General features: G+C 43.4%; 2 protein-coding genes across 3 annotated transcripts in view; both read right to left on the reverse strand.

The window, feature by feature from the left end:
• Window positions 1–795, reverse strand: part of dip2ca (disco-interacting protein 2 homolog Ca) — a 60531-nt gene extending 59736 nt beyond the window's left edge. Inside the window, exon 1 of the mRNA XM_046833625.1 lies at window positions 421–795. Coding sequence (XP_046689581.1) covers window positions 421–499 — 79 coding nt within the window. The 5' untranslated portion in view covers window positions 500–795. The remainder of the gene's footprint in view (window positions 1–420) is intronic.
• A 2376-nt stretch (window positions 796–3171) lies between these two features.
• Window positions 3172–22459, reverse strand: larp4b (La ribonucleoprotein 4B). Of its 2 annotated transcripts, XM_046833658.1 has the most exons (17): window positions 22137–22459; window positions 17135–17274; window positions 13183–13327; window positions 10430–10579; window positions 9366–9447; window positions 8452–8588; window positions 8265–8368; window positions 8076–8186; window positions 7938–7991; window positions 7637–7846; window positions 7100–7206; window positions 6677–6931; window positions 6507–6552; window positions 6239–6421; window positions 5652–5782; window positions 5366–5474; window positions 3172–5185 (listed from the first exon to the last, which is right to left on the reverse strand). In XM_046833658.1, exons 2-17 carry the CDS (start codon window positions 17219–17221, stop codon window positions 5027–5029), a joined length of 2070 nt encoding a protein of 689 aa, XP_046689614.1. In that variant the 5' UTR covers window positions 17222–17274; window positions 22137–22459; the 3' UTR covers window positions 3172–5026. The 2 variants fall into 2 exon arrangements, with proteins under 2 accessions (XP_046689614.1, XP_046689615.1); XM_046833659.1 differs by lacking the exons at window positions 13183–13327; window positions 17135–17274; window positions 22137–22459 and adding an exon at window positions 10840–11614.
• Window positions 22460–22848: the final 389 nt, after the last annotated feature.

Here is a 22848-nt window from a genome sequence, read left to right on the forward strand (position 1 = left end):
AAACACACACACACACACACACACACTTTATGCTTTTGTACAGCTTTATGCAGCAGTATGAGGAAGTTTATTTGTGAATGGAGATGAGATCAGACCTTTCTCTTTCTCCGCTCGGAATAAATCATTATAAATGCGGGGGAACTGGATTTTTTTCTGTGTGTGTGTGTGTGTGTGTGTGTAGTTACTGAAGGTCGCTGCGGGGAAATGTAACAAAGACATGCAGGAGGAAAGAAACGGAAGATAAAAGCGTGAGGCCGATTTTTCTCCTCAAAGCGCCGCGCGATGCTCCGCAGACGGAGTCCTGCAGCAGCGCCGCCCGCAAACATCTGGGCACGGGGTGGGCGGGGAGGGAGGGGGAGCGGCCTCCACACCACATTCTTTATTATAACATTAAATAATATTGTAATCAGAGCGACTCACCTTCCGACAGCTCGAGCTCCAGTTCCGCCAGTCTCGCCCTCACCTCCAGAGGAAGCGGCAGAGCATCACGATCCGCCATTGTCCGTGTTTAATCTCAGTAACTCTCTCTCTCTCTCTCTCTCTCTCTCTCTCCTCCCTCTCCCTCTCTCTGACCAGTGTCTCGCGCTCTGGTGAGATAAATCACGGATTCCGGTGTGTCTCGGAGCTGAAGGTCTGCACCGTGTGTCGCTGTGGATCTTTAATGAGACGCCGCCATACCGGAGCGCGTGACTCTCCACTGTAACGGCTCGAGCTGCGTTGTGGGCTGTCAGCGGCGCGCGCGTCTCCCTGCCTCCTCAACCGTCACCTTCGCGCGTGACGCAAAGCCTCGAGCCTGTAATTTCACCAACAACCAACAGGGGGCAACAGAGAGAGGGGGGAGTGGGAGAAAGCGAAGGAAGGAGGGAGAGAGAGAGTTTAGTAGTGATACAGAAAGAAAAACAAACTGATTTTCAGATCCAATTCATGAGATCTGCATTTATTGGAGCACGTGACTGACAGGTGTGTCCTGATACCCAGGTGTGTGCTGTTATACTGATCTTGGTGTGAGTTCAGGCTTTCACCTGCAGCTTCCTCTTCTTCTTCTTCTTTCAGCTGTTCATCTGTCTCCATACTACTCTGTCCTCTACAGCTGCCTCTTTCAATTAACCACTTGCATGTCTTCCCCTCACCACATCCACCACATCCGTAAACCTCCTCCTTGGCCTTTCTCTTTTCCTCCTGCCTGGTGGATTTATCCTCAGCATTCTTCTTACGATATTCCCCAATTCCTTCCTCTGTACACAACCAAACCATCTCAATCTACCCTCTCTCACTTTGTCTCCAATACATGGCTCTAATAAACTCATTTGTAATCCTGTTCATCCAGCACCTCTTCATCACCACCGAGCTCCTGTCTGACCTCTTCCCTGAACCTCACACTACAGTCTTCCTCCTTCAGTTTCCACCATCATCATCTTCTTTCAGTCCTCACTCTCCTCCTCTTCTTCTTCACCTCCAAAACCATCCTACAGACCACCATCCGGTGCTGTCTAGCTACACTGTCCACTGCCAACACCTTACAGTCTCCAATCTCCTTCAGGTTGCATCTCCTACATAGAACATACAGAAGCATCTCAGTGAATGAGAATATCATTTAAGTGTTGATTTATTTGAGTAATTCAATAGAAAAAGTAAATCTGGTTTATTATATAGATTCCTCACACACACTGATATATTTCAAGTGTTTATTTCTTTTAATTGTGATGATTTTGGTTCACGTTTAACAAAAACCCACCAATTCACATCTCAACAAATGAGATCATAAGACCAGGCAAAAAATATTTTTGAGTGAATTGTTGGTCTTCTGGAAAGTATGTTATTTACTGTCTCTGTACTCAATACTTGGTCGTGGCTCCTTTTGCTTTAATTACTGCCTCAATTGGGCGTGGCATGGAGGAGATCAGACTGTGGCAGGGAGGAGATCAGACTGTGGCACTGCTGAGGTGGTGTGGAAGCCCAGGTTTGTTTAACAGTGACCTTCAGCTCATCTGCATTTATTGGTCTCGTTTCTCATATTCCTCTTAACAATACGCCAGAGATTCTCTATGGGGTTCAGGTCTGGTGAGTTTGCTCCAGTCAAGCACACCAACACCATGATCATTTAACCAACATCTGGTGGTTAAATGACCCCTTCAACTTCCAGCTTCACGATCATCACCATCAGAAACTGTCTTTACCTCCACTACACTCTTACTGTACTCTTCCTTCAGAATCGCCTCCACCAGTACCCTGTTGGCTAACAATACCTGTGGTGGCCTCAAGCGATCCGGTATGAAATTCAGGTTTATGATCAGCGTATTTGATTTGGGACATTTTATGCTGGATGTCCTTCATAACACAACCCTCCACATTAATCCGGGCTCGTGACCGGGACTGAGCGCAACCGGACTCGTGCAACACCAATGCCTGGGTTTGACTTTCACCTGTTACACGGAGGTAAAAATGATCAACCAAAATCAATCCCAGTGCGCTGTGTGTGGGAGAAACCTGAGAAAACAGATACTGCACATCTCTTCATAAATACACTAGTTTACAGTGACCTGGAAAAGAAAGTAACCTGCCATGTAGAAACACTTTGACCCAACACATGAATCACTCACGTGCCAAAAACCCATTTCACGTGCCAAAAACCCAGGATCTGATTTAGAATAAAACTGACACTGTTAAAGGCTCTGTTAGTTTATCTCAGGAAAAACAATGATCATAAAAGCCAATTTAAAGATGCCTTTGCTGTGTGTCTACCAACAACTCAACCATATAGTGTGGTGTGTGTGTGTGTGTGTGTGTGTGAGAATAAGCTGCATTGGGAGAAATATAAATACACAATATGATTTTCAGTAAAGCAGCTGAACTGAGATTCTGTATTTATACAACAGGAGATTAATATGGAGTAACCGACACTTCAGACACAATACAGACACTTTTCTAAAAAAAGCTACAGCTGGATGGGGTGATGGACCCAGTGACACGCCCAAGAGCTTCTAGTGTCCAATCATACAGTAGATCAGACCGACCAGCTGTAGAATGTGGATCCTGACATAATAAACCCTGTGATTTTTAAACATTGAAGTTTGTAGAACATGAATGGTGTTAAAATTAAGTCCAAACACGTTCACTACACCACCTTGTGATGAAAATGTGTTTTCAGGAAAACATTGGCACCATCACACATCCGGTTTCCCATGAACATTTATTTTAATACATCTTGCTTTTAACCAATAATGTACCATCTTTACCCCAAATATTTACATCTGTACAGTGAGAACACACATTTCCAAGTGCACACATTACAGTTCTGACCAGAAGCGCAAAGTAAAAAGAATAACGAAAGAGAGAAAAAACGGAACTGAAACCTGAAGGTGCTTCAGAAACGCAGTAACTCAGGCTGAGAACTTTTGGAAATGAACACACGCTTCTAAAAAAGTTAAGGCAGAAACATTTTTCATGTTAAAAAATTCAATTTGTGGAACAATGTTTAACTATAAAGGTGTTTCTGAATCAGACCTGTATCTGTTTGTGAGTAGGAGGATGTTGAGAACATCTGGATTACAGACTGAACAGTACATATTAATAGGAGATTACAGTGCAGGAGAATAAGGATGTCTAAGCTGTGTGATGAGCTCCACACTGTAGGAAGACAAAAACACAGGATTAAGCTCCGAAAACAAACCAAAAACAAAATATTCATCAGGAGCCAAAAACAAACTGAACACATGAACGATGAAATGAAAGAGAAGCTTCTGGAAAGATGTGACTGTTAGAGGAGATACGCCACATGACTGTAGCAGGCTGAAGGAGTAACATAGGTTTTACAAATAACACACTCCTGAGCATATGAAGATACAAAGATGATTCTCGTTAATGGTTCCTCTTACTGAGATATGGAACAGAAAGTGATGAGGTGGAGCATCACACCTGCACAACACACCTGCAAAGCATGCTGTATTGTTCTAGACCAAACAAGACAGATGTATTCTCTCTCTCACACACACACACACACACACACACACACACACACACACACACACACACACACACACACACAGAGTATGCGTGTTGTGTCAGTCATGTAAGAAGCAGAGCCTGTTGTGTTACGGTTTGTTTATAAAGTGTGAGAATTTCTTATAGACGTCTGTTACACACACAGGCTCAGTACACGCTAAAGCCACATGGAAAAGCAGAAAATATTAAAAGTGGTTTTAAAAAAAAAAAAAAAAAAAAAAAAAAGAAAAGAGGAAAAGAAAAAAGGAAAATAAGTCGGACATAAAAAGGCATGCACACAGGACAGGGTAACAGTTACACCAACTACTTTACCACATCAGTACAAATGATTAAAAAAAATTTCATGTTTGTGCTGGTTAAAAAAATAATCAGAGCTCAGAAAGCTACTCCAGTGGCAACGCATACATTAAAACTAAACACAAATCAGACTGAATCAGACGGTCATCACAGCACTGAGAGTTCAGTCTGGTGCAAAAAAGAGAAAAAGAATCAGACCAGTGTGTTAGTGCCAGGACACTGGGGTTACAAAATTATATACATTCTGATTTAAAAAAGAAAAAAGAAAGAAAAATGTCTGAAAATTCAGATCAGCATTATTTTCAGTCTGTACTCACTACCAGCACTAGTTCGGTCTTTAACAACAAAAATTCCCAACTTCTGCCTAAAAAGAGTTAAATAAAAAAAAAAAAAAAAAAAGCTTCATCTGTGTGACAGTGCAGTTAAATTTATTTCACCGTCTCCACCATTTCCACAAAAACACCACATCGCAACCCGAATAAAGGTGTGGTAAATGACAACGGGGTAAAAGTAGAAAGAACTGAGAACCCTCATGCACCACCAGTGCACTCATCTGTAGCCCTGATTCCAGTGTCAGTGTTCAGTATGTGCACATGCAGCCGGGCCGGGCCGGGCCGAGAGAAGGTACCGAGTGTTTCGACCGACCGAGTTTTCGCTCCTCAGTTAGTGCTGGACTCTCAGGACTGAGGTGCCGTGACTCCGCCCCCTGCCGACACCTCCACACCTCTTACACTCGGTGAGGTGCAGGTTTGGCTTCTGCAGAGTCAAGTGAGGAGGTTTCTTCAGTGGAGGAAGAAGTGGTGGTGGGTTTGGACTCTGGTGGCTGCTGTGTCGGTGCCTCTCGTATCCTCTGACAGATCTCAGCATAACTGGGCTTTCGGGGCTCCTGAGTGATCACATGTACAGTATAGCATGAAAACTTCAATAATGAATTATGATGACATTTTAATTACTACTCTTCTAATACACAAGAAAATAAAGTTAAACATCTTCAGAGGTTCATCACAATAAATGAGTGAAACTCTGATCAACAGATGTTGGGTATTTTACTGCGTCTCACACTCACTGCAGTTGGAGTAATCGGGACTGGAGTTAGACATTTAGGATCGGACACTGCGGGTTTCTCTGCAGGTGAACTCGTCTCCTTCTGCTTTACTTCCTGTGACTTCACCAAGCTGCAGATTAAAATTTCACCACATTAAGCAAAAAAAATACTTATTAAATAAACTAAATAAAATACTGAAAAGTACCATCAGGTCTTATTTAGATTATTAAACACGTGCATATGACATGAAATCATCTGCTTGTGGTCCAGGTGAACGGACTGGTACACAATTCAAAACAGAACAAACCTGAGTTTGTAGGTGGGAGACAGTGGGATCTGCTGCTCCACTGCAGGCTGAGGAACAGGATGAACAGTCTGTGGTGTTTCTCTGTGGGTTGCTGAAGTCACACAGCTGCTCACTGCATCTTTATTTACAGGCTGAGAAAAAAAAAACCTTCAATAAACTGTGGCAATGAGAACATCAACACAAAACATTTGGACGCAAAAACTATACACAGAAAACCAGCTATCAAAATCTTCAGGACCATGGTGGCCTAATTCATTCCTAAATAGCTGTTTTATTTTCATTGGAAAGATTCCTGCTCTAAGAAATTATCAAAAAAGGATCACATGACACTCACTAACACATATCAGGGTGTGTTGATCAACAGCACTGCTCCTGTACAGAACTAAGGACCTTATAAACTACAACTTATTTATTGTATATTTATTGTGTATGCATGTGTGTGTATTTTATTTATTTATACAATACACACATGCACACACCTGCACCTACAACAAAAAAAATTGCTGTTGTATTGGTTGTTTCACATGATGTTACCCTAGAACACTGGTTTCAGAGCAAAGCAGAGAAGAGCAGAGAAGAGAAGAGACCTTGTCTTTAGCCGTTCCGGTGACTATGTCAGACAGTCTGCTCTCTAGGCTGTTCTCAATCTTCACTTCAGGTTTGAGATTCCCAGCAGCACCAGGCAGGGGTGGGAAACTCGATAGTCCCAGCTCGAAACTCGGAGAAGGTGCACGCTCCTGAGATGGAGGAGGCGACTGTGTGGACGCTTTCTGTAAAACCAACGCAAATCTATAGAGCTGGACCTACTAACAGCTACACAACAGCTACAAGATCTTAATCATCCAGATGACTTACTGTGAACCTCTCTTCTCTCCTCTTCTTGTAGCCGAAGCCATTTCTCCTTCAAAAACAAAAAAACCCCAGAAAATCAGATTGGAGCACATTTATTAACAACCGTTCAGTGAAAAGCATCGCTTTAAATCACACATGAAATGATCATGTCAGCAGCAAGTGAGATGGTTTACCTCCCTCTCCCCATGACAGGTGAGAAATCTGCTCCATTTGTCTCCATGCGTCCGCTCCCGACCTGCTCCCTCCGGGGGTAACTCGGGGCGCTGGATAATCTTGGCCGGCTGCCCAGAGGATGCGTGTGAGATGCTCGGGTCCCGTTGAGAATGCGCTCTGTGGAATTAGTGAAGGAACCAGGGTTCTCGAGTAAAGCAGTTCCTCGTTCTGCAGCTGGTGTGGAGGGTCGTATGTGGCTCTTATTGCTGTGGTTCCTACAAAGATTGAACACACACACACACACACACACACACACACACACACACACACACACACACACACACACACACACACACACACACACACACACACACACACACACTAAGAAAAAAGGAGTAAGAGTGATCCATGTGTTGACTAAATGTACAGGAGAAGTCTGTTACCGGGTCCTCGGTTGGAACGCTCGGGCAGTTAAAGGTGCTGTGGGTGATTTAAAAGTAGGAGATCCAGTAAAGCCATTGATGAATCCACGGTTAGTGAACGGAGTCACCTAATATACAGAAGAAATGATTACAGTACTGATTGACAGTGGGTTTAACACTAATATACATAATAAAGGAACTAAACACTGATGTACACAAGAAGGAATAACACACTTGAGGACATGCTGTTATAGGAAACTAACCCACTTCAGAACACGGTGTGATACAGAGTTATACTCATCACCAGCATTCAACTCATTTTCAGTGTAAATGTAAGACATGTTCAAGTTCAAACTTTGTCACATAAAAATGGAATAGAATTTAAGGATATAAAATAAAAGTGGATAAATAAAAAAGTATAAACTATAGAGAATATATGTATAAACATAAATCTAGACAGGGATGGACACGCATGGCAAATATTGACAGTACAAATTAATGATTTATAGTTTGATGTGCAGTATGGAACATGTGCTGGTTTAGGAGTGTAATACTGACCAGACTGGGATCTAAGTAGCCCTGTGTGGTGGACCAGCCCTGATGGGTGACCAATCTGTAAAATGGCGAGAACTGCTGCTGCGCCCCAAACGCAGGAGGGATGTAGTAGGAGGTAAAGCGCTGCTGCACATTCGAGGACATATCCACAGGCCTGTATCCATTCTTTGGTACAAAAGTGTTGACAGCGATGGCCTTGGCCTTGATCCTCGCCTAGAATCAATTTGAAATGATAATGATTTTATTTCCTCTAAAAAGTAATGCAACCATTTTATTAGAACAGACACACTGTGATTAAGTTCACCTTTATAGGCTTTCCTTGGAAAGTCTTTACTTCCTCTCTGAGATACTGATACGCCTGAACACATAAAACAATTCTAGAATCAAACAATAGACCAAAATGTATAAAGTAAATAGAAGGAGAAGAATAGATCAGGTTTACCAGCTGTGCATCTGCTTCTGACTCGAAAGTAATAAACCAGTTATCGTTATAGGCAAACTCACAGCGGACAAATTTGGGTAATTTGTCACTCGTAAAGAGCAATTTTACTTCCTAAAAAAGGAAAACAATCATTATACAAAAAGTTTTCACAGACAGGGTCGTTATTATGACACAGAGGATCACGTTCACCTCAATAGGAGTGGCTTCAGGAACCTCTCTAAGAATGACGATGCAGCGATTCTGATTTGGTCGCACTTTTTCACCACATTTATCCACTTGCACAAGAGGAAGTGCTGCCGAGAAAAAAAACAAACCCCAAGTCAAATGAGAACATTAGAGAAAAGAATATTTATAATCACTGGTGATGACGACGTACTCTTTAAAATATCTGCAATAAGCTCCACATCTGTGCTGAGCTTCTTGATCTGATCGAGGTTAGCTACAGTCACGATGGGAACATACTGATCGCTGTCCATCTGAGAGATGAGGTACATGTCGTTGGCGAGATTCTCCCTAAAAGATGAGAAAAGAGGAGCCACAATAAACTCTCTATAAAGCCTAATGTTGGTACAGAACCTCCTACACACTCAGACACATCTCCACTGCTGCTTCTTATAACTCCATTATAAACAAAGTCAATACAGTGATGAAGCATCAAACCAATCAAATCAGTTACAATCTGTACAAAGACACTGTAGAAACGGAGGAACAATAACTTCACTAAGCCTAAAGACAGTTTCAAAAGTATTGACACCCTTTATAAAGATGGGAGAAGGAATGGAAAATCATGTTACAGTAAAACCCCGTTGTACGAGCAGCCTATAGTACGAGCAAACGGAGATACGAGCAATTTTCAAGAACGAATTATGGGGATTTTACTGTATATGGTTTAATCTCAAACTAAATATTAAAGTGAAATTTAACCCTTGGCACCTCAGCAGGGTCTCCTCGCTTCAGCAACATAACTAATTTCCAGTAGGGGGAAAGTGAGGAACCTGAAACATTCCTCAGTGCAGAACTTCTCCAAATTCTTAGGTTTTTATTTTTTTCCATAAACTTTCATCAAACGTGCCAATGATTCTGAAGCCAACATTATACAATTCAGAAGCAGATTTCTAAATATATTACATTATGGAGCAGGTCTAATCCATTAAAGAGTTACACATGGTTCCTAATCCCAAGCTTTATAAAAACAAGAGACAAAAAGCCTTAAAGTAAAGATTAAAACCAGCACTGGACTTAAACACACAAATCCACCGCTCAAACACTGAACTCCATCAAGATGATTACCTGGAGAGGCAGAACTCCAGTGTAGCCTTCAGCTGCTCTCGGAAATCTTCCTGCTGCTTTGAGGCATCTGAAGCATCACTTCCTACTCAAATACACAAAAAATTTAAACTGATGTTATGAACTCCAGGTGCACAGGGAAATCCGGAACAATGGGTGTGTGGCGTCGGTACCCTGTGGGTGTGTGGGTGTGTGGCGTCGGTACCCTGTGGGTGTGTGGCGTCGGTACCCTGTGGGTGTGTGGCGTCGGTACCCTGTGGGTGTGTGGCGTCGGTACCCTGTGGGTGCGTGGCGTCGGTACCCTGTGGGTGTGTGGGTGTGTGGCGGCGGTACCCTGTGGGGTGTGGGTGCGTGGGTGTGTGGCGGTACCCTGTGGGTGCGTGGCGTCGGTACCCTGTGGGTGCGTGGCGTCGGTACCCTGTGGGTGCGTGGGTGTGTGGCGTCGGTACCCTGTGGGTGCGTGGGTGCGTGGCCTCGGTACCCTGTGGGGGTGTGGCGTCGGTACCCTCTGGGTGTGTGGCGTCGGTACCCTGTGGGTGTGTGGCGTCGGTACCCTGTGGTGTGTGGCGTCGGTACCCTGTGGGTGCGTGGCGTCGGTACCCTGTGGTGCGTGGCGTCGGTACCCTGTGGGGTGTGGGTGCGTGGCGTCGGTACCCTGTGGGGTGTGGGTGCGTGGCGTCGGTACCCTGTGGGTGCGTGGCGTCGGTACCCTGTGGGTGCGTGGCGTCGGTACCCTGTGGGGGTGTGGGTGCGTGGCGTCGGTACCCTGTGGGGGTGTGGGTGCGTGGCGTCGGTACCCTGTGGGTGCGTGGCGTCGGTACCCTGTGGGGGTGTGGGTGCGTGGCGTCGATAGCCTGTGGGGGTGTGGGTGCGTGGCGTCGGTACCCTGTGGGGGCGTCGGTACCCTGTGGGGGCGTCGGTACCCTGTGGGTGTGTGGCGTCGGTACCCTGTAAGGGTGTGGGTGCGTGGCGTCGGTACCCTGTGGGGGTGTGGGTGAGTGGCGTCGGTACCCTGTGGGTGTGTGGCGTCGGTACCCTGTGGGGGTGTGGGTGAGTGGCGTCGGTACCCTTTATATTGGAGTCTTGCTGTAAGTCAGTAAATAACTGATTGTCTGCTGCTTCCATGTCCACAGGTTCTGGTGGTCCTGCTGAATGCAGTCCTACTGAGATAGGTGGTTCTTCATTCCATTTCTCACAGTCAGTGCTGGAGACATCACCTGGAAACAAAGGACAATGACATCTCAAACATTAGCAAACAGGAACCACTTTAATATATTACAAATTAAAAATAATCTCTATGGAGATGTTCAGAAATAATTAATTTTATAAAGACAATCCCAATTATTGTTATATCAGGATCCTTAATTATTAATGTATAATATTAATAATAATAAAAATATAGCTGCAAGCAGCGATTAGCGGGTTTCAAGCAAATGAGGCACTGAAGGTCATAAGGAAAAAGACATGAGGAACATACCCACAGAGTTTCGTTGTAATACGCCTTCTGTAACGTTGTCTAACAGGTGCTCACACGTAATAGGCAGATGGTGACCATGTTTAAGATAAGCACATTGGACAGACACTACGTTGCAAGTATAAAGTCGATCAGATGAACAATAGCGTAATAAGCCATTTTTTTAATTTAATATGCATTTTTTATATTTGACCAGAGATTGAGCTCATGGAAACGTCCACCAAGTTTGGTAAAGATAGCTTATTTCATTCATGAGTTAAAGTCATTTAAATGAGTTAAAGAGACCCGCCTACTTTGAACATTTTGGTGACCCTTTGAATACTGAGTAGAAAGTGCAATGTTTTTTCGATAATTACTGATAGGCACTGTCCAGCAAGATCAAGAAGGAGGTTTATGGATGTGGTGAAAGAAGACATGCAGGTAGTTGGGGTGCAAGAAGCAGATGTAGAAGACAGGGGGTATAGAGACGGATGATCCACTGTGGCGACCCCTAATGGGAGAAGAAAGAAGACGACGACGACAACTGTCCAGCAAACATTTCTGAACCGAGCTGTTTTCGATTAGAAGAAAAGACTAGGAGTAGTTAGCAACCGTATGTTTTCAACATAATTAAGAATATTTAATGAAGGATTTGATTGACAGCAGTGGTCCTTCAGGCAAAATTGCTCAGCATGAAGAGTTTTCCTGGTTTAGAGCCACCGAGTGGCAAAGCTATGCAATTTTTTTATTTTACGGAAGGTTTAGCATATACCAAAGTTTCGAGGAATGAAGATCTCTCATTCCGGTACTGACAGTCTTAAAAAAAAAAAAAAAAAAAAGTAGCTACGCCTAGGTTTTGGTGAGCCTTTGCGATTGTGAGTTGAAAGTTCAAAGTTTTTTGATAATTAACAATCCCTGTGTACTGAACATGGCTACACAGGTTTCGTTCCAATGGTGCGTCAAACCTAGGAGTGGTTTGCAAAAGTATGTTTTTAACATAACTCAATTTTACGGAAAAACCGAACTTTGTAGAGCAAATACGTCAATATGTTCTTTGTTCAAACCCAAGGATTCGAAGCATCTGAAAGTTTTGAGTCTACGATAAACCTTGTACAAGCGATGGCCAAAAATGTGAAATTAGGTTTTTTGGACTGTAGCGCCCCCTTTGGCTAACTGGGGTGATACTTCCTCTCTCCCCTAATTGAGCTCTACCATCTAGACAAGTTTTAACTCTTTAGGCCTTATGGTTTAGTCTGCACGACCAGTTTTACGGTGAAATAAAAAAATAATATCACAAATCTCTACAATAAAAATAGGGTTTTAGCATTCCATATTTGAACCCCTAATAACAACAACAATAAGACTTGTGTAACAATCCTAACATTAAATAGAACAGTTCAACAGTATAATACCCCTTGTGTAATAAATCATTTGAGTAAACGAATAAGAATAAAATCCGGGTTTGAGTAATAGAGAAATTGGATGAATGATTTAGTTGAATGATGCAGCATGACCAAACTCTGATAGCTAAGTATATAACAGTAAAATAGAGATAAAAGCCAATCCCCATGATCTTGAGATAGATTCAGTATAAAATGCATTTATTTAGATTAAAATCTGATTACTGTATTTCCGGACTATAAGCCGCTACTTTTTTCCCCACTCTTTGAACTCCGCAGCTTAAACAATGAAGCGGCTAATTTATGGATTTTTCCTGGGTTTTTCCCGGTTTCACAAACTTCATGCCAAAAAACTGAACCCCATAACATTAGACCAATGAAATTGCAGAATGGGTTCAGGTGAACCAATGAAACTCTTTATAATAAATCAGATGCGCTCCAACTGAATCGGGCCGCACCACATCATAAATATGGATGATGTTCCTCTGATGTTTGACCTGCCGCTCACTCGGACTGTCTATAGGAAATGAGAATCATTCGTCACGCTGAAAACAACCGGGCATGAAAACACACTTCACCTGTGTTCTGAGCTGCACGGCATCGGGAGAAAAGATTCACCGATGGTGATTTTTAAATGCACGACGATGCTGAAAGATAAACTCTCGAGAGAAATAGTTGTGAAAGGAAGGAGGAAGACAGTGAACAATGACTTTCTTGGTCTGCTACTGTTTAGATACAAGCCGTTTAACAGACACTGTCTTTCATTAAACCCTGTGTAAAGTTTATTAGTTTCAGTGTAGACTTATAGGCTTATAGACAGGTGCAGCGTATTTATGTTCAAAATATACATCTTTGTAAAATTCAGTGTGTGCGGCTTATATATGGGTGCGTTTAATAGTCCGGAAATTACGGTAAATGAAATAAGGACTATTTGATCATGAACTCTGATGGCTTTTTGAAGGCTTACCCTGTGAGCCAGTGTTTCCTTTATCACTGGAGTCGACCCATGACTGGAGGCAGTGTGTGTAAGCCGGTCCAGATACTTCCTGGTTAGGAATATAACTGGCCCATGCTTTTGCGTTAGGATTGAGGTCCGAAACCTTGGTGGATTCCTAAGAAAGATGGATAAATTACTTCAGTTAGGCAGCAAAATTTCCCACACCAGATTATTAATCTGCACAACACAGTTGCAGACTTACAAGCTGCTCGTATTCATTCTGCCAGTTCCACACACACGCGCCATCAGAAACTAACAGGCTGTATGGGTACGCCACTGTGAACTCCTGAACACACGCAGAGTCTACAGCTGTATCTGCTCCACCCTTCTTCTGTCCCTTTAGTCCCATCAGACCTTCCTCAGGGAGACGACCCTGCCACGCTGGCACCAGCTCAGGCTCTCGAGCCCACACAGACAGCAAATGGCTACAGTCTCCATCTTCATTTACCTCCGATTTACCGAGAAGATCAGAAACCATGCTGAGTACACCACGTTCTCTTTCTGACTCATTAGTAAAGGTGAGACTTTGTGGATTTTCAGCCTGCAACGGGACAGTGACTGCATCTGAGCCGAGAATGTGAATCTCATAAGAGGGTGTGCTGGCGTGAAGGTCCACTTGGTCAGGTTCAATAGGGAGGGGAATAGCTTTAGCAGCAGCACTGAAGCTGGGAACAGGGCACATTCCAGAAGCTGTTAAACTACAACTAGAACCTGAACCATGCAACCCATCAAGCTGATATCCCCGAAGTCTGCTCGTCACAAAGCAGGCCACATCTCCATCTGGGCCATCATGACCTTCTAAAGCAAGTGCTGAATCTCCGATTTCAAACACTGGAGTTATGGTTCCCCCAAGAGGGACTCCATAGTCGATCACCACCTGCTGCTCTGCACTGCTGGTCATGTGCACATCCTGCACATATACATGTGTCGATTCGGGCTCTTGACTGAACAAATAAGAGGAGCTTTGAGGCTCAGCCTTTCCCAAGAGAGTGTGAGTGGAAATATGAGCACTCTCACACTGTCTACTGTTTTTAGACAACGTGGAGCTCTCGAATGAGTCACATGGATCGTTATGATGAAACGAGTTGACGGACAGCGCTGTGTTTTCACCGCTGCCTTCCAGAAATAAATGGATTACTTGCTCATCAGTTTTTCTGCAAAGAGTAAAGTCAAAACCCATCAATTTAGAATTCTGCAGTTCCTTTTTATTAGAACAGATACTCGAAAACACCTGATTCAGTCCTTTCGAAAAGCATTCTGCTTTAATCAGGGTCTCGTTCTCTTTCAGGTAGCATGCATCTTCTTCCTTTATGTTACAGCTTTCCTGAATTGTAGCTGGAAACATACTTTTTTCGCCGATTTGGAGATCTTCATGGTTTTGTAAAGTATTTTGCATAAGACTGGTGTGAGCAAAGAAGGTGGCATCAGATGTAGTGACAGTGAGAGGAGATGGGGAGGATTCCTGCACCATAGACATGTTTTCATTGAAATCCTTCACCAAACTCTGATCAGCTTTGAGACGATCATCGTAATCAGTGTTAAAGTTTATAGTCAGAGAATTCTCACTCGTAACTACATGATCGCCTGCAATCTCCGATTCTGGAGATCCGTCTGGCAGCTCTTTGGATGAAATGTGACCGGTGACCTCCATGCCAAGATTCATTTCTCTCTCTTCTGCATCGTGGCAAGTCAGCAGGGGATCTGCATCAAACCCAAGATAATCAACTGACCCTGTCTGAACGGTCTTGGGCTGAAGCCCATCACTACTCTGTTCCGAGTTATCTGACGTGAAAGAGTTTAAGCTTTGAGGTGAAATCAAATCAGATCTGGGTTTAAGTCCTGTGGTCATGACATCCATTTCAACACAAGAGCATACAGTGAGGTCTGGTTCAGACACGCAGTCTTTAACAGGAGAAACAGCAGAGTTAGTGTTCAAACTAAACGTGTCAGTGTCTTGGGAACTGCAATCTGTGGTCAACCTTCCACTCTTCAGACCTCTTTCTGTCTCTGAAAATGAACCTTCATCATCAATATTCAGAGACTTGCTGCAGATTTCAAAGCACAATACATCTTGCACAGAGTCATTCTGAGAATTTACAGGAGAACATGGCTGAGATTCATACCACGCTTCCATCGTCACACCAAGGTTCACCTCTGCATCAGGTTCAACATGTCTGGGTTCTCTACAGTCGACACAGCTATTTGAATGATTCCCCTCATTATCCAGGTTTCTTGCCTTCGAGGAGACACTTCTGGGTTCTTGCACTGAAGTTTCTGAGTGGTAAACTTCACAACTGCTTTCTGTCCTTTCCAGCATGGAGACTTGCAACAACTCTGCATCCACGTCAACACGTGTCTGACTTGAACAGCACACGTGTGGATGATCCACCACACCCTCACTGAGCCAGCTGTTCCTTTCCAACAGATCAGGAATGGTTTCATCAATGCTCTTGTGTAATCCAGAGACGTGTGGTTGTGGTGTGTGTCCTTGGTCATCTTTTTTCTCCATCAATTCATCTTTAAGAGAAAAAGAAAATTTTTCTGGCACTGTGTTTTTATCTGTGCCCACGGCACAAGACACCCCGATGATGTCAGGGAGCCCGTGATCCATGTTTGGAGACAGCGTTTCTGCTTGGAGATCTTCATACACCACCTCACCAGCTAGGGTTTCTTTGGTCCCATTAAATGTTTCTAAAGCTTTACTCAGAGAAGTGTTGATTAAGAGTTCAGTATTAGCAAACACAGCTGCAGGATCGAATACTGGAGGATGCGTCATGGCTGCTGGCTCACTCTCGCTCCCGAGATCATCGGCATCAATGGAACAAATGCTGTAGAAGCTTTGGGTTCTCCTTTTCATGCTGCTCTCTGATATCAGGAAATCAGATCTTTTCTCATCTGAATCAAGGAGGTAATCATATGAATATTTCGTTGTACAGAAAAGTTCAGATTTCTGATTGCTCTTTGCATGCTCACAATCCTGATACTGCGTGATGGTGACCTCTAAGTTGATGTCATCTGAAGTACGTGAAGCTCTGACATGACGACCATTTGGTAAGCCTGTGTTTGCAGTTGTGTTCTCACATTGAGAAGAATCCTCTCCACAGAACCAGTTGGCTCGTTTTACTGCATTTTCAGCGATCCTCTGCTTTACAGAGTTCAGCACTGCCGTCTCTCTCTGAGCCTGAATGTCTGAATCCTCCTTAAACCCGTCCCACACCGCCGTGCCATTCTGCACACTGCTGCTTTTCTTATCAATAGTGCTGAGACTCGCCGAGCGGTTGGTGGGGGAAACCTCACCCCCGACATCCACTGCTCTGTTTGTCTGGCCACACTCAGGTCGCTGTTCTCTGTCCAGACCGGTCACAGAAGAGTAACGTTTAACAGCCTGATCTGAGCAACTCTCCGTAACAGACGTCTGAAGAAGACTTGCTCTTTCACTGAGAGAATTAGGGCTGAGCTCTTTACTAAAACAACACCCCATTTTAAACTTTCAAATAAAACTCTTCCCACAGACAAACCTCAGGCAGCTCCTCTCAACGTGGTTGACCGAGAGAGAGAGAGAGAGAGAGAGAGAGAGAGAGAGAGGGGGAGAAGAAAGTGAGGTCCAACATGGTTCTTCAGCCCCCACCCCATGCTCAAAATAGCACATTTAAATTAGCACGAGTTCCTCACATGGAGCTGTCACTCAAACACTAACTCCTAATCCCACCAGCAGGAGATGAGATGAATGGGCTCAGCTCTGAGCGAGTCTACGCTCTAATAGTCAGCATTAAAATACTGACTCGTTATATGTGCAGAAAATCAGATCCAAAATATCCTCTAGAATGTTTTTGGGAGAGAGAGAGAGAGAGAGAGAGAGAGAGAGAGAGAGAGAGAGAGAGAGAACAGAAGAGATTTAACAAAAGAAATACAAATACTTTACCAAAAGAGTAATCTCTTTCTTCTTCACTTCCTGCTCCTGCTGCTCCTCTGGCTCAGACAGATCTTTCCCTTCCTGGTCTGAAGTCATGAGCCGTCCAGCGTCTGGCTCTTCACTCAGAGCTCTCAACGTCACCACGAAGGCTGTGAGAGAGACACCGAATATACAACCTGACAAACTTCTTCCACAGTACAGCTGAATTCTGATTGGTCAGAGGATGTTGATTCATTTTCTTTACAGCAGCTCTGACAGTAGAGAGGATTTACATGAATGCACTCGTTCTATAGAAACATTTCTATAGTAACAAATTCCAAAACATTCAGGTAAGAATATTAAAATAACCTGTGGGAGTCATGTCCCAGAGCTGATCACATACTGTGACTAAAAAATAAGAGCGGAGTCAGTACTAAAAGTGAATAGTGGACAGGTTTGAGGTTTAGAATAATCACGCTGAATAATCCCGTCAAACCGCCGCTTAGAATAATCCCGCTGAATAATCCCGCCAAGCCGCCGCTCAGAATAATCCCGCTGAATAATCCCGCCAAGACGCCGCTCAGAATAATCCCGCTGAATAATCCCGCCAAGCCGCCACTCAGAATAATCCCGTCAAGCCGCCACTCAGAATAATCCCGTCAAGCCACCTTTCAGAATAATCACGCCAAGCCGCCACTCAGAATAATCCCGTCAAGCCACCTCTCAGAATAATCCCGTCAACCCGCCGCTCAGAATAATCCCGCCAAGCCGCCGCTCAGAATAATCCCGTCAAGCCACCTCTCAGAATAATCCGGTCAACCCGCCGCTCAGAATAATCGGTAAAGACTCTGAGGATTTGAGAATAAGAATTGTTGCTCTTAATTAAGATGCCGAGGCTGTAAGAAGAACAGTATCACCCTAAAACTACAGTTACAGTGCAGTGGTCAGTGTCATACAGAGGTTTTCCAAGACTGGTCCCACTCGAAACAGACCTCACGAGGGTCCATCAAAGAGTCTTAGTGCTGTGCGTCAGGTGCAGAAGCTGCTTCAAAAGACAGATGCATGAGATCTGCAGCATTGCTTTAGAGGTTGCAGACGGTCTGCACCACACACCGCAACAAGTCGGTTTGCAGGCTGTCGTCCCAGAAGCTCTAATGCGGGTTTAAAGAAAGACCATAATTTGCTGAAGAACCACCTGCCCAAGAGCATGAATTACTACAGTGCTCACAGTGAAGCATGGTGGTTTCAGCATCATAATCTGGGGCTGCACAAGTGCTGCTGGTACTGGGGAGCTGCGGTTCGTTGAGGGAAACATGAATTCCAAAACACACTGTGAGATTCTGAAGCAGAACATGCTCTTCCTTTCGTAAACTGAGTTAAACCGCAGTTTTCCAAAATAATAACGACCCCAAACACACCACTATGATGATAACTGCCTTGCAGAGGAAGCTGCACACTGACTCCTCTAAATACATCCACGTCTCAGTTCTATAGTATTGTCCATTGAGAAGATAAAATGGTTGCTGAAATGTGAGGGGTGTATTTACTAATACTGAAAATATATTATATACATACACACAGGCTGTAACGGCCCACGTATTCATACCAAAATTCTTCGGTACAGGGCCAAAATGCAACCCTTTTTAGTTGTGTAACATTTCCAAAATCTGAGTTCCCTTTGGAACATATTAAGTTCCAGACCTCAAGTTTGTTTAGTGTCCACCTTACACTTTGTGAGTGTGGGGGGTTTTTTTTTTTTGTATTAAACTTGAAAACAAACAAAACCTTTTTTTTTTTTATATTATATATATATATATATATATATATATATATATATATATATATATATAAGGAATGAAACATTTGTTAATGTATGCTGAAATAACGATCATACAGCATCTGTATTACCCAAATGGGGTCCAATAAAACTAAACTAAATTAAATTTTTCTATTTATTTAATCAATTTAGTGCCAATTTAACTTACTCATACAACATGATATAAAAGCATATTGCACTAATTTTATTATATTTCATTTTTAAATATTTTACATTTAATATAACCAAACAAGCATTTTAATTAAATTATTTGATTCATTGTAAACTGTTCAAATGTTAAACTCAAATGTTAAAATAATAAGTTAATAAACAAATTACAAGCAATTGTTTTGCATTTTTCCCCCCAACTGCACTGAAATTGGACCGAATTTTGTGTACCATTACAACCTCATTATATATATATATATATATATATATATATATATATATATATATATATATATATATATATACATACACACATATACATACACACACACACACACACACACACACACACAATTGTTCAATTGTTTATAAATTGTTTTCTAATTTTGATCTCCAGTGTATATATAAACATATACATATATACACATTTATTTATATCTATACCTGTTATACACACACACGAGGTGTAATAGTCAAAAGTTGTGGTACAAATATGTACTGTCACTGTGGTGACTGGATCGAGCCAGAAACACGGTTTGTTCTGCGCATGTTTGAAGTCACTGCTACCTCCTGCCGCAACTGTTTTTAGCAACAGTCTTTTTATGTACAGCTTCAAGAATTTCATAAAAGAATTACATCATTTAGGAATAAATATATATTTTGCAGAAATTTCTTAAAGTATGATGAAATACGTAAGTCAAGAACATATCTTTAGAAAATTAAATATTAAATGTAAAACACACACACACACACACACACCTGTATTACCAAAATGGGGTCTAACAAACTTTAGATTTTTTTATTTATTTAATTTAAATCAATTTAAATTTTTAGAATAAATAAATAAATATAAATATATATTAAAAATGTATTTTTAAACCAAGCAGGCATGATACATAAAGTGAACACAATTCTAAAAACTGTGTAATGTTTTCAATTAACATTTAAAAAAATACATGTCCATAAGTATTCGGATGCTTTTATCTGTGCTTTTTCCAAATCATGTCCAGTTAATAACCTTTTCAACAGGTAACATCTCAGTGAAGTTCAAGAGAAATGAGCGGTACCTGAGCTCAATGTTGTACAGGATCTGAATACTTATAGACATGATTACAGTTTTTACATAAATAAATGTACAAATATTTCTACAATTCTGTTTTCACTTCATTACAGGGAACTGAGTGTAGAGAATAAAACAAAAACATGATCTGAATACTTTCTGAATAACACTGTGTATAAATGTGTGTGTGTGTGTGTGTGTGTGTGTGTAGTATAATCTCACCCACAGGCTGGACTGTGTGTGTGTGTGTGTGTGTAGTATAATCTCACCCGCAGGCTGGACTGTGTGTGTGTGTGTGTGTGTGTAGTATAATCTCACCCGCAGGCTGGACTGTGTGTGTGTGTGTGTGGTATAATCTCACCCGCAGGCTGGACTGTGTGTGTGTGTGTGTGTGTGTGTGTGTAGTATAATCTCACCCGCAGGCTGGACTGTGTGTGTGTGTGTGTGTGTGTGTATAATCTCACCGCAGGCTGGACTGTGTGTGTGTGTGTGTGTGTGTGTGTGTGTATAATCTCACCCACAGGCTGGACTGTGTGTGTGTGTGGTATAATCTCACCCGCAGGCTGGACTGTGTGTGTGTGTGTGTGTGTGTGTGTGTATAATCTCACCCGCAGGCTGGACTGTGTGTGTGTGTGTAGTATAATCTCACCTGCAGGCTGGACTGTGTGTGTGTGTGCGTGTGTAGTATAATCTCACCCGCAGGCCGGACTGTGTGTGTGTAGTATAATCTCACCCGCAGGCCGGACTGTGTGTGTGTGTGTGTGTGTGTGTGTGTGTGTGTGTGTGTGTGTGTGTGTGTGTGTGTGTGTGTGTGTATTATCTCACCCGCAGGCCGGATTGTGTTGTGTGTGTAGTATAATCTCACCCCAGGCCGGACTGTGTGTGTGTGTGTGTGTGTGTGTGTGTAGTATTATCTCACCCGCAGGCCGGATTGTGTTGTGTGTGTGTAGTATAATCTCACCCGCAGGCCGGACTGTGTGTGTGTGTGTGTGTAGTATAATCTCACCCCCAGGCCGGACTGTGTTGTGTGTGTGTGTGTAGTATAATCTCACCCGCAGGCCGTACTGTGTTGTGTGTGTATGTAGTATAATCTCACCCGCAGGCCGGACTTTGTGTAGTATAATCTTACCCGGACTGTGGTGTGGTGTGGTGTGGTGTAGTGTGTGTGTGTAGTATTATCTCACCCGCAGGTTGGATTGTGTTGTGTGTGTGTAGTATAATCTCACCCGCAGGCCGGACTGTGTGTGTGTGTGTGTGTGTGTGTGTAGTATAATCTCACCCCCAGGCCGGACTGTGTGTGTGTGTGTAGTATAATCTCACCCCCAGGCCGGACTGTGTGTGTGTGTGGTATTATCTCACCCGCAGGCCGGATTGTGTTGTGTGTGTGTAGTATAATCTCACCCGCAGGCCGGACTGTGTGTGTGTGTGTGTGTGTGGTATAATCTCACCCCCAGGCCGGACTGTGTGTGTGTGTGTGTGTGTGTGTGTGTGTGTGTGTGTATAATCTCACCCCCAGGCCGGACTGTGTGTGTGTGTGTGTGTGTGTGTGTGTATAATCTCACCCGCAGGCCGTACTGTGTTGTGTGTGTGTGTAGTATAATCTCACCCGCAGGCCGTACTGTGTTGTGTGTGTGTGTGTAGTATAATCTCACCCCCAGGCCGGACTCTGTGTGTGTGTGTGTGTGTGTGTGTAGTGTAATCTCACCCGCAGGCTGTACTGTGTTGTGTGTGTGTGTAGTATAATCTCACCCGCAGGCCGGACTGTGTGTGTGTGTGTGTGTGTGTGTGTGGTGTAATCTCACCCGCAGGCTGTACTGTGTTGTGTGTGTGTGTGTAGTATAATCTCACCCGCAGGCCGTACTGTGTTGTGTGTGTGTATTTAGTATAATCTCACCCTCAGGCCGGACTTTGTGTAGTATAATCTTACCCGGACTGTGGTGTGGTGTGGTGTGGTGTGGTGTGTGTGTGTGTGTGTGTTATGATCTCACCCTCAGGCCGGACTGTGTTGTGTGTGAGCGCGTGCAGGTGCGGTGTATCTGTAGACCGGAGTTAGCAGTGATTAGCCTAGCATGGACACAGCGCTGTTGTAGTCGGGTCGATGACCGGAAGTCCTCCTCGCGCGCGCTGCTGTGGGGTGGGGGTGGGTGTGTGGGTGGGTGTGTGTGAAGGCGCTCGAGCTCCGCTGCTTCCTCCTGTTGTGAGTTTCGGGGCGCGAGACTCCGTTCACACTGTCTGTAACCCCGACACTGAGCGCGCGCGCTGCTTCTCCGCCTCCCGCTCCGGCTTCCGGTTCCGCTTCACTTCCGCACTGAAATCACGCATCAGAGCCGCGCGAGACTCCCGCTGTCCCACTGCGCCGTACGGAGATTCGCAGAGACCAAAAAGGTTAAAAAGCGAACTCTTTTCTGACCAACATGGCGATTCTCCCTGCCCCCACTCTGCCCCTCTCTCTTTCTCTCTCACCATCCCTCTGTCTTATAATCAACATTATTATATTTTTATAAATATATTATTTTTATCAGAAAGATGCTCAACTTACTACTAAAGGAGTAAAAATATCTACTTTTTTATCTTTTAGTAATTTATAAATGTTACATTTTCATCTCGTTATTAATTTGAAAGATAGTGAATGAGTATTTCTGGGGGTTGTGTTATTCTGGTGTCTCTGAGAACATGAGGGTTTTAATGAGCAGTAAATCT

Source organism: Silurus meridionalis, chromosome 21, assembly GCF_014805685.1.
Source record: "Silurus meridionalis isolate SWU-2019-XX chromosome 21, ASM1480568v1, whole genome shotgun sequence".
In the NCBI taxonomy this organism is placed as follows: Eukaryota; Metazoa; Chordata; class Actinopteri; order Siluriformes; family Siluridae; genus Silurus; species Silurus meridionalis.